Genomic DNA, 12,949 nt, shown 5'->3' with positions numbered 1-12,949 from the left:
TTTACTACTGTGTCACTTTGACAAGTGGACCCCTTCATTATTATGAAGCAATCTTCTCAAGCCCGGGATGTTCCTTAACCGTCTCTGATAACAGCACACCTACTCCATCCCCCTTCTTACTGGAATTAGCATGGCATCGCTCCAGCGTTCACCCGCACACTAGCCACTCCTGGAGTTCTTCACTCCGTTTTACAGATCCAGATGTCTACCTGCCACCAGTCTCCCCTTATTTTTGTCAGTGTAGGTGTGTGGTGATGACTTTTCGCCTTTTGTACATCTGACACGGTCCTGACTGAGACTTTGATTTGAGAAAGTATTTTCACTGGATATAGAACTAGGCTGGCGGGGCTTTCTTCTTTCGGTACTTTCAAGACGTTGCTACCCTGCCATCTGTCTTGCATTTTTTTCCCAGAAGAAATAAGCTATGAGTTTCGTCATTGCTCCTTTGTACTTTACATCTTTTTCTCTGAACGCTTTTAAGATTTTCTCCTTAACACTGATTTTGACCAACTTGATGTGTCTTGGCAGGTTTCTTGTACCTAAAGCTAGTTGAGCTTCTTGGATAAGTGAGTTTACAGTTTTCATCTAATCTTGAAATCTTTCTGCCATTAATTTTTCAAATATTTTTCTTAATCCTCCCTCCTTCAAGAACATCAGTTATACCACTGATGACCTGATCAGTTTTTCGGCCATTTTTTTCTCTGTGTGCTTCTTTTTCAGTTTTCGGCTGCTATGTCTTATCTCTTCTGCAACGTCCAGTCTGCTTTTGGAATCCCGTCCCATGTACTTTCATTTCAAACACTACAGCTTCCATCTCTAGAAGTTTATTTGGTTCTTGTTCATATCTTTTATGTCTCGATATGTTCAGCCTCTCCTCTAGCTTCTGGAATATGTGAACTGGAGTTAGAAGAAACGTTCCAATGACCTTGTCTTATTCTGAATCATGTCAACTGTGAGTCAGTTTTGCCTGACTTTTTCCCCTCATTATGGGTTGTATTTTCCTGCTCTGTACTCAGCTGCACACTCAAGGTAGGGAGAGTGAGCCCCAAAGATACCCACACTTTAACCCCTGGAATCGTCCCACAGCGCATCAGTGAGTGTCCTAGGGCTGCCCCAACAAAGCACCACAGACAGAAACCTCCTGTCTCACAGTCGTGGAGGCTTGAAGTCCGAAAGCAAAGGCCAGCAGCAGCACTGCCCTGCTGGAGGTTCTGGGGAAGAGCCCCTCCACGCTGCTCTGCCGGCTGCCTGTGGTGTCGGGCTCTCCTGGGCTTGCAGGCGCAACACTCCCACCTCTGCCTTGGTCTTCACATGGCCTTCTCCCCACTGTGTCCGGCTCAGCTCTGTCTCCGTATAAGGAGGAGCTACTGGATTAGGCTCACCCTAATCTATTATAATCTTATTTCACTAACGATATCTGCAAAGACATCATTTCCAAATAAGGTCATGTCCTGACATTCTAGGGGGACACAAATTTGGGGAAAACACTATTCACCAAATATACACGGCAAAAAAGGATGTTGCAGATATAATGAAGGCTAAGGACTTTAATAAAGAGACCCAGGGAGACCATCTTGGATTAGCCAGGTGGGCACAACTGAACCAAATGAGCCTTTAAACGCAGAGAATTTTCTCTCAGTCAGAGAAGCAGCAGAAGAGAAGAGTAAGTCAGGGAGGAAGTTGACACAACTTTGCTGGATGGGGTCACATGGAAAAAGAAAAGAGAGAGGCAGCCTCTGGGGCAAAGATGGCACCTGGCTAACAGCTAGCAAGGAAATGAGGGCCTCAGTCCTACAAGCACAGAGAACCAGATTCAGCCAAAAACCCGAATGAACTTTGAAGCAAATTCTTCCCACAGAGCCTCCAATAAGGAATACAACTCTGTGAAAACCTTAATTTCAGCCCGTGAGACCCTAAGCTGAGGGCCTTTTTTTTGTCTGGTTGGCAAAAAGAGAGTGTCACTTTAATAAGATTTTACTAAAGGAAATGTTTAAACTGAGAATATGATAGCCTAGAAAGTCTATCCATCTCTGTAAAACAAAATGCTTAATTGAGCTTATGACCAGTTTGTAAGACACTACAACAGAACTAACACTTACACATTTGTTTACATTTATGTACACACAAGTCTTAAGAAACCAAAACATCTTTCGAATACAGAAAGGTTTTAACAAATCCAACTTCAATAAAATATTGCACGTATTCCGTGTACTTAGTGCACAACACAGTATTCACACTCTTCATGATTTTAAAGACTTCCTCAGTCCAGGCAGTGGGTGTCCAAGTGAGTGGTACCTTATGTCGGACCAGCCTGGGTTTGCATCTGTCAGCTACAGGTGACCCAGAAAAGGGACTTCAACTGCACTGTCCTATTTCCTCGTGTATAAAATGGGCTGTAATAGACCTTACAGAGCTCTCATGAAGAACAGAAGAGAAATTACATACCAAAATGGTAAACCAATGTCAGTGCCTCTCCCTGCCCTGTCTCAACATAATGCAAATGGTCCAAAAACCTGAAAAACTCTAACGTACATCAATTAGACCAGATAAAGACAAGGAAGTGCTATGAATTACAGCTAAAATTAGCTCTCAACCCTTTCCTTAGAGAATGATTCTCACTAATTATACCAAAGCAAGCTTACACAACAACACTCTATATACTTACATGATATTAAAAGATCTATGAAAACAACAATGACAAAAATAGGCACAGAAAATAAATTGCAAAGAAATACACCGAAGTACTGACAAGTGAGTGCAGCAGAATGGTGGGTGGTTGTTTTCCTCCCCATGGCTGCACAGTCTAAGTTCTCTGCAAGGAGCACGTAAAGGCCCTTATGCATCATGAAATACACACTTGAATGCTTCTGTGAAACCCAAAGCCCTTCACACCCCGACATCCTGTAACTTCCCCACAAAGTGCACAAGAAGCACGGAGAACACAAAGCTGACCTGAGATGGAGGCGCAGGCTGGGCCCTCGGCAGCCGCGGCGCGGCCTGTCTACCCGCCAGCCTCACGAAGCTCAACTCCAATCCCAGCCTCAGCAAAACAAGTTACCGTGTAGCAGGGGCTCCAAGACTGCCCTCAGAGAGCTGCAACCACTAGCAAAAACCCCTGAAAGCTCAGAGTCCACGATACTTTAATAATGGAGGGAAATTTTTACTTAGTTTTTATAATTTAAAATGATCAGCTATCACCCAGAGCAGAAAGGAGACTTTATTACTGCTGCTGATCTCTAAATATACGAAATTCCAGAATTTCTCTTTCTGATCATGTTTCCCTTTCATGCAGTGAAAAATACAAATTCAAATTCTTCTCTGGAAGTCAAAAGTTGAAAAATGAAAGTCTGCCTTAGGCAAAAAGATCACACTAATCAGTAAAAGAACCTATTCTGACTAACCAATACACTTAAAATGAAGATATTTATGAAAAAGCTAAAGAAAGAAATCTGTATCAACAGATACTGACAAGCAGCAACATCTGCTTGATACTAAACAAAGATACTAAGCAACTCATTTAGTTTTGTAGTGAGGTTAGATAACTTCTTTTGTGTACTGAACTTTATATATAATATATATAATTTAAAACAATTTTTATTTTCCCCCACTCCCCCTTTTCCAGGAGATTCAACATTACCACTGACGGTTTTAACAACCACAATTGCAGAAAGAGATATAACTTCCACCATACTTATATTTGCCAGAAAAATTCACTTAACACAAGGAATTTGAGAGTTGATGATAATATGCTACCTAGCAGTATAGTCATCTATGTAAATAGCCAGCTTTTGTTCAAAGTCTAAATAATTGAATGCAAAAAATTAGATTATTAACCAGAATAAATGTGAAAGCTTCAGACTCAGCTTAGGTTAATTTAATTATTAAACTTGCAACATGTGAGAAAGTTAAAGTTATTATGAGAAGAACAGTTAATATATAGAAAAATAACATAGCTACTATATACTCCTAAGTTGTCGTTCTATTTTTGGCAACTGTGTGAAACTCAGTAAGTCTCCAGCATTTTATAAACACACATCAGACGTACACACATAAATACCCCTTAAGAATATTCTGTAATTTTGATAAAACATTCTTAAATTAAAAATTAGAGCTAATACACATAACATACTACCACCACCTTTACTGTATTACATATTATCACATATTAATTTGTAAACCAAAAAGGAATCTGAGCTAAATTCCTCTACTTCAGAAAGCTAAAATTCTATGTTCTGATGCAGCAGTAGAACCCTAAAACTTCAGAAACCTTGTAATTTATCAAAATCAGTATCAGTGACAACCTTTTTGGAAATATATTCAATGCCCATCCCCAAAAGAGGTATCTAAACGTAAATAAAGATTATTTAATAATCCCAGAATACTTGGTTTAAAACCCAACCCAACCAAACTGAACTGCCAAACCACTATAGGAAGCATTAACTTCTAGCTCCATCTGCTGGAGTCACAAAATATTTCAACACAGTATACAAAATACTATGAAACAACCTATCATTTTACCACATAGACAAAAAACTTCATGAATGTAATTAAGAAGATTAATCCAAGTTCAGCCATATTCAATAATTTCCAAAATGACAAAACTAAGTTAAGACCAATATTTTACTGGAATTGAGGAACTAATCGAACTGTCAAAGAATGACATATAATTTAAAAATTCTACAAAGAAAGCGTGAGCTTTAAAGGAAAGACAACCAGTTGGCTTTTGAATAGTGTTGTGAGAACCTCAGAACTAAAATAGCTTTTGCTTATGTATTCAGAAGGAAAACAGAACAAAAAGAACAATTTTAGCAATAAGCTGTGGAACTTTTTACCTTAATGTATAACTTTTTCTTATAACAAAAAGCAATACATATCTACTGTGGAAATATTATACAATGCAAATATTTTTAAAATTTTATAAATATAAGTTTTTCTATATCATAAAATCCTTCCACCCAGAGAAAAATATTTTTTTCAGTATCTTTCTTTATCAACAAATACTCATCTACAACATCATCTGTAGGGGCCAAAAAACACTCCACTGTTTGGATCTACTGAAATTTAACTAAGTAAATTTCCTACTAAGATTGTTTTTTATTTTTACTAGTATAAACAATACCTCAGTAAGTAGCCAGTAACTATAGTGATGTACATTATAATAAATGACTGAACTATTGAGACCAATTAACTAGAAATTGTTAATTTAACTAACAATGATACCTTAAAATCAGTAAGGACTGACTTCTGATTTAATTTTTATAAATAAGTAAATATAACACTTGCTTTGCTTTTTTAAAGCTTGATGGCTTACAATCTAAAAGTGAATTTTTTGACCTTCTGTGGGACTTGAAAACGAAACAAAGATGGATTCTGTATTGTTTCTTCATGACGTCACGTCCAAAACAGCATACTGGCCATCCTTGTTGACAAACCAAAATAAAGCACACACACCTTGTAAAGCTGAGTCAGCTTCACTGTGCTTGTCTTTTAACAGGCTGAATCTCAAGGTGAGCAGTCATTTTATAAACGTGTGCCTCTGTCTGGTCTTAAGTGAGTATGGACAGCTTCGCAAAAAGTGGGCCTCGCTGAGAGAAAATAACTCGAAAACTGAACAATTATTTCCTCATTTTATTTGAGGCTATACCTTAATTCCACCTTTATCTAGTTCCAAAACATACTCATCACTCAGAAAGGACAATCCATTAAAGCAGCTGAGTCACTGTTTTTTAATTTATGGAACTGAAGAGTTTTATATTTTTCTACTAATTTTTAAGAGTATACAAGATACATAAAGTGAATGAAATATTTTCTTTCTTCTGTGCATTTTTTACCCTTTTCCTATTTTATTATAATAATAAAAATAACCACAGTACAAGTGTTAGCTATCATTTTAATTTGTACCATCCTATAGTAAACTGTAACTGCTGGCAGGTTGTGGCCCACACCAAGCGGATGATGGAACGCTTCTCACGGCAGCCAGCTGACAAATGACAAAGACCCCCCGGCTAAAACTGTCAGTGACCAGAGGATTACCACCCTGCCTCACTCGGGCTCCAATATCATTTCTGTATATCACATTTTTCAAGAAAATGTTTTACTCATCTTCTCATTGTTGACAGAGACACATCTTGCTATAAGATACAGAGATTTAGAACTAAGTTCAGTATTTTATTTACTTATGTCACTAAATTCTGGCCCAGAGAAGTGAAGTGGCATTCCAAGGTAACACAGGTAACACACAACATTTCACACACACGTCCAGGGGGCGCTGCCAAGATGGCAGAGTAGCAGGAAGCAGTGCTCACCCTCTCCCATGAATACAACAGAAACACATCCACACGCAGAACAAGTCACACAGAATACCTACTGCACTTTGGCAGAACATCTCTTACATCGGAAGTACAAGGAGAATCCTCACAAAACCAATGAACAACAAGTTTATACTGTATAGCACAGGGAACTATATTCAGTATCCTGTAGTTACCTATAATTTAAAAAATATAAAAACGAATATATTTATGTATATGTATGACTGAAACATTATGCTGTACACCAGACATTGACACATTGTAAACTGACTATACTTCAGTATTAAAAAGTTAAAAAAAAACAGACACAAGTCCAAAATCCAAACACTGTATTTAAGCCAAACTAAATATATTTATACATCCCAAAGCATTATCAACACATATTTTAGCCTCTAATCCTCATGAGACTTACACATTAAAGGCACAATCATTCCATATTGACAATTTTTTAGGATAAGCCATTAAATTTCTATTCAAATTAAGTCCATTTTTACCAAAGTATTTCTAATGAAACAATTAATAACTTCTATTCATCCAGACAGTGAATCTTTAATGAGCATCTTCAGTGTGCAGGAAGTGGGACAGGCGCTCCGGGGAGATTACGAGAATCTGAGACAAGTTCTGAGTCCTCAAAGAATTTAGCATCAATTCACAAAACATTTAACAAAAGAAAAGACAATAATTCAAGAAAATCCCATAAATGTCACAAGATGGTAAATGATTAACAAATGAAAAAGGAAGTTATAACTGCACTAGGATAAAAGAAATGATCAGACTTTGCAGGGACTGCTAAACACTGGCTCCTAACTGACACTAATTCCAGGAGACCCAAAACATCACTGAGGTCCACATGACAGAGCAGGGGCTTGTGGAGGTCAGGTGGCCGGGAGAGTTTCAGCTCCAGTCCCACACGTTTCATGGAGGGGTCCCTGAACCTGTTCTCTGGTTATTTCCCCAGGTCCAGAATGCATAATTGGGATGTACAGCCTCAAAAGCAGGCAGAATCCCCACAATGGCGCCCTGACCTGTGGATTCCAGCGAGAAAGGCGAAGCAGAAGCCACTGGAACGGCCTCTAACTAGGAAAACAGTAAACAAAAAGCAGCCCCACATTCCCGAAGGTAGTGCGGGGATTAGCGCAGCCAAGCACTGGAAAGAGGAGGGGGTGGTGACTCCCACATCCCCAAGAAAGACAGGTCTTGGAGAACGACAGTGGCTGCTGTAAGCCTAACCAGATGGTGGCTCTAACTGCAGCTGCCATAGCAGGTATGGTTTCACCACCTGGGTAAAGTAACACACCTCCTGGTACCTGGCATGCGGCTACTGATGTGACAAATGCTTTTCTCCCTCCCTGTCCACAAGGCCCACCAGAAGCAGTCTGCTTTCAGCTGGCAAAACAAGCAATACACCTTCACTGTCCGAGCTCAGGGCACACCACCCCTCCTGACCTATGGCACGGTTTTGTTTGCAGGGATCTGGACCACCATTCCCTTCCAGGAGACTACGTGGCATTCCCCTGCATTGACGGCATTATGCTAACCAGACCCGGTGAGTAAGAAGTAGCAACTACTCTAGACTTATCGCTAAGACATTTTCATGACAGGGTGGAAAATAAATCTAACAAAAATCCAGGAGTCTTCTACTTCAGTGAAATTTCTAGGGGTCCAGTGGGGTGGGCCAAGTCAAGACACCCTTCTAAGGACTACTGCATCTGGTCTCTCCTACAACCAAAAGAAAGGCCCAGTACTTGGTGGTTTCTCTGGACTTTGGAGGTAACGTATTCCTCACCTGAGGTGTTACTCTGGCCTATTTCCTGAGTGACCCAAAAAGCTGCTGGTTTTGAGTGGGGCCAAGACGAGAGAAGGCTTGGCACGAGGTCCAGGCTGCTCTGACCTCAGACCTATGACCCAGCAGCAGGTGCAAGGGGCCTGAAGTGCCGGCAGCAGACTGGGATGCTGTCTGGAGCCATCGGCAGCCCCACAGGTGAGTCACAGCCCAGGCCCTTGGGATTTCGGCGCAAAGCCCTGCCATCTCCTGCAGATAACTGCCTTCCTTCTGAGAAACAGCCACTGGTTTGCTGTCAGGCCTTAGTGGAGACTGAATACTTGACCACCAAGTTACCATGCAACCCGAGCTGTCCATCATGAACTAGGTGTTATGTTGACCTGACCCACCAAGCCATGACGGTGGGCATGCACAGCGACCCTCCAACATCAGGCGGAAGTGGTGTACACGCGACCAGGCCAGAGCCTCACGAAGTGGCTGAGACACCCATAGCCCTGCTGCCACTCTGCCTTCTCTCCCCTGCCTGCACCTGTGGCATCCAGGGGAGTTCTGACCATCTGGTGGAGGGACAGGAGACACCGCCTGGGTCACAGATGGATCTGCTCAATGGGCAGACACCGCCCCCAGGTGGACAGTTGCAGCGCCACGGCCCCTCCCTGCAACATCTCCAAAGGACAGTGAGGCGAAATCCTCCCAGTGCACCTGACAGATCACTCTGCTTGGAAGGGAAAGTGGCCAGACATGCGGTTATACACTCACCAGCTGTGACCAATGGTTTGGCTGGGCGGTCAGGGACTTGGAAGGAACATGACTGGAAAACTGGTTAACAAGGACATTTGGAGACAAGGTGTGCAGACAGACTACTCTCAATGGGAAAAAATGTGAAGATATTTGTATCCCATGTGACTGCTAACTAAAGGGGAACCTCAGGAGAGGAGGATTTAGTATTAAAGTGTATAAAATGAACTTATCCTCTCTCTCCCACGGCCCCCGTAATCACCCAGTGGGCTCATGAGAAAATGGCAGCAGGGACGGAGGTTACGTGTAGGCTCAACAACTCAGACTCACAGTCACCAAAGCGGACCTGTCTACTGCCACCACCGAGGGCTTCAAACTCAGGCTGGAACTGTACCATGGGCTCTCCTGGGCCTCCTCTATGACAGCTGGTCCCATGAACGGCTATCATCTAAAAGCAAAGAAGCAAGGTATCTAGGGTTGACGAATCTCCAGCCCCAAGACCATCCAAGGAAATGAACATTCCCTGGGACGTCATCCGCAAGCTCAAACCAAACTATGAACTCAGAAAAGAAAGATAAACATGAAGCTCTATGAAATTCATCACACGGGGCAAAGGATACAGATCTACCAAAAAATCAGAAGCAGAAACAAAGTCAGGGGTCATAAAGCCCTCAAGAACAATCTCCAGAGCTGACAGCTTAGGTTCCTAAGACCTATTTCTGAGAATACATCTCAAAGTGATGATATAATTTAGAAGGCTCTTCCTCCAGGTCCCCAACTTGCAGCTGATGTGATGCACTGGAGGTAAAAGCTATTATTTATCATATAGTCTATCTACTCACTGAACACATTTACTGGGCTACCACTATGCGGGAAGCACTGTCCTAGACCCCGATTTATAACAAAATACCATACCTGAGCTTATACACCTTACACTATAATGAGAAAAATGACAATACAAACAAATACATAATATCTAGCATTAAATACACAGTATGTCATATATTGGTAGCCCTTACTTATAAACAGAATAAAGGCCCAGTCTATAAACAGAATAAAAGAAATAGCCCTGATTTAGAGTATTTGAAGGTCATTAAGGATATCATGAAATTTCTATTTAGTAAAGCTGGAAACAAAGGCCAGTACACTTATAATACCGGTTAGCCTGGCCTGAGACCACCTGTACTCCAGTGCAAGTGCAAACACATATGCACCACAGGAGGACACCCCTGCAGAAAGCTGGGGCCAGAGGGGACAGCGCCGAACAGTCTCTGACAAACACTTCAAACAACACATGCAAAAAACACCTGTAAATTATGTATCATCTAAGTGTTGGATAATAACAAACAGCACTGTCATCTAAAAATAATTCATCAGAAAAATGATTGATAAATATATTTTTCAACTGACCACTGATAAATACAACTCTCATTTACTTTCCAGGTTGTCTCCGGCCTTTCATAATAACTTTTCAGTAGATGACTGACTTTCTGTGTCAATTTAAGTAAAGACCTTAGTTTGCTTGAGTTTTTCAATTGCTGAGCAACAAAAAAGGAATAATTTCTCTTTATTCATTTAATAATTAGTCCTAACTTTACCAAATTCTTTGGTCTTCGGAGTATCAATGACTCCATTTGTTTCCAGTTTCAAGCGTGACAGAAACCACAAGCCCAGTGTAAAGTATGTGACAGACTAAATGTTAAAATTCTTCAGGTCAAGAAACAGAATAAGCAGTATTAAAGGACATTGGGAAGGATATGTTTGCAATTAACCTGATAAAGAGCTAATTACTTAAAAACACTGCAAAAATAGGCAAAGGAAATACAAGGCAACTTACTAAAAAGACAAATACAAATGACCTATAAATATGTTTTGTAAATGTCCACCCTCAAGAATAATTTTAAAAATGCAGATTTTAAAAAGGAAATTTCTCATCTATTGAATTGGTAGGTTTTTTTTAACTAACACCCCAAATTGGTGAAGATTCATTTTGGAAATAGAAACTCACATACTACATGAAATGAAACTGCTAGTAAAATTCAGACGGTTTTTCTGAGGAATAATTGGGAAATAATCTTTTCAAAGCCTTTAAATAAAGTATGCTTACTGGCAAAGTAAACTGCAGAAATTTGTCCTAAAGATGAATATTTATTTGTAAAGATGTACAAGGTAGCTTTGCTAATTAAAGAACTGAAAATGCTTCAGGATTATAGTGGCTCTAGGTGATACTGTAAATAGCACAGAGAAATATTTCCTGCCATGGAAACCTCCCCACTATACGCTGCTGAGTGCAGACACAAATCACCCGTGAGTATACCAGGGTCCCACCTCACTATTTAACTGGTGATATGTTCACAAGCGCACACACACCACTGAAAGGCTGCAGGCCACAGTGTCCATAGGAGCTCCCTGAGTTGTAGGACTGTGGGTAATATTAATTTTCCTCACTGCAAATCTTGTATTCCAAATTTTCTATAACAAATATGCATTTCTTTAAACACACACACGGGGTGAGAGAAAAGGTAGTTAACTGTAGAAACTCCAGACGGATTAAATACTTAACTAAATAAAACCATTTTTTAAAGAACAAGAGAAAAAAAAAGGAATATTTGTTCCATCTCAGGAAGGGAAAGAGCTTCTAAACACAAAAACAATTAGAGAAACCAAAGGAAAAAAAAGACTGGACAACATAAAAATGCAAAATTCTGTAATTAACATCAAACTGACATTGTAAATCAACTACACTTCAATAAAAAACACGGATTTTTAAAAATTCTGTAATCAAAAAAGCAAAATTAAAAAGTAAAATAACAACTAGAAAAATACATTTCCAAAAATCTGATAAAGCTGGTGTTTCACAATTAAGGAGATCACATAATTCAATATGAAAAAAAAAGAAGCAAAAGATAATAAAACATATTAAAAAGTTGTATATCAGAGCTTTTTATGTACCTTAGAAATTAAAATTAAAATTAAAATGTCCTACCTCACCAAAAATTCCAGAAAATGACAGAGCCAAGACTGGAATTCAGGTCATTTTGCTTCAAAGCAACAGACCACGTTGTCAAAATAAGTAAGTCATCATTGTTTTAAACCACATTAACTTCAAAGATTGTGCTTCATTTTAGTTTCCCCCTCCTATCATACATTTTGAAATGACTGAAGAAACTAACAGCAAATAAATAAAATAGAAACTATGGTGGGGTTTTTTGCAGGTCCTAAATGGAGGTTGAATTCTTCTGACATATTCACATAAACCAAAATTCTCATGCTAAATGTTTAAATGAAAATGCATTTATCAAAATCACAATACATATAAAAATTGCTTCTTGTAGAAGTCTTTTAAAACCAAGAATAGGAATACTTAGTAAAATCTGGTCTTGTGATTAGATTAAGAACTCAAACGGTTTACTGGAGGAAGATGCAAATTATGAAGGAAACTAAGAAAAGGAAACTTTTCAAATACAGTACAGTAAAAAATTAAAACATTAATTGAGATTATATTAAGCAATATATACTAACCATGAATCAGGGAGCCATTTAGCCACTGAATATAGTAGTTCTGAGGAAAAGCAAGCAGGATTTCATTGCTGATTATTGAGAAGGGTAAAAGCAAAACAGCCCCAGCCGAAACTGCTAGAGTGAACGTGCTCAGAAACAACCTGGAAGAGAAGAGAGTCCTCGTCACCAGCGATCGGAAACAGCAAGGACTGTGGGAGTAACTCAAAGAGTAGACTCCAAGCTCTCACGTGTTTAAATCCAAAAAGAATTACATATGCATTAATTAACAACTTTGGCAATATAGGCTAACAGCAATGCAACAACTGTTTCACGTGAAAAAAATACTAGGAAAACAGGATGAGAAACAAATTAATTTAAAATGATTATTTCAGGAAGAAAGAACTTACAAAACCATTGATGTACTACCTCTTAAAATGGGTAAATGTTAAATAAATTATACTAGTAAACTGCAGGGAACTATTCAACAGAATTATATTTTAAACAACATTTTAAAAACAATTTTGTCGTTTTTAAAAATAATATCTAGCATTTACTAATATGGAAACATGTCTAAAAGAAATTAAGTCCCCCCAAAATGAAGAAAAGCATGGACAAAAAA

General features: G+C 39.3%; 1 protein-coding gene across 7 annotated transcripts in view; it reads right to left on the bottom strand.

Annotated features, from left to right (window-relative positions):
* LMBR1 (limb development membrane protein 1) overlaps positions 1-12,949 on the bottom strand; it is a 131,056-nt gene that overhangs the window by 92,963 nt on the left and 25,144 nt on the right. For all 7 annotated transcript variants that reach the window (XR_010381506.1, XR_010381504.1, XR_010381505.1 and 4 more), the window contains one exon: positions 12,352-12,491. Coding sequence is in view for 3 of the 7 variants with exons in the window: in XM_064487148.1 (XP_064343218.1) it covers positions 12,352-12,491 (140 nt within the window). In the remaining 4 variants the exon portion in view is untranslated. The remainder of the gene's footprint in view (positions 1-12,351; positions 12,492-12,949) is intronic.

Source organism: Camelus dromedarius, chromosome 7 (assembly GCF_036321535.1).
Source record: "Camelus dromedarius isolate mCamDro1 chromosome 7, mCamDro1.pat, whole genome shotgun sequence".
In the NCBI taxonomy this organism is placed as follows: domain Eukaryota; kingdom Metazoa; phylum Chordata; class Mammalia; order Artiodactyla; family Camelidae; genus Camelus; species Camelus dromedarius.
The sequence above is the reverse complement of the archived record's forward strand: the minus strand, read 5'-3'. Positions and strand labels throughout refer to the sequence as shown.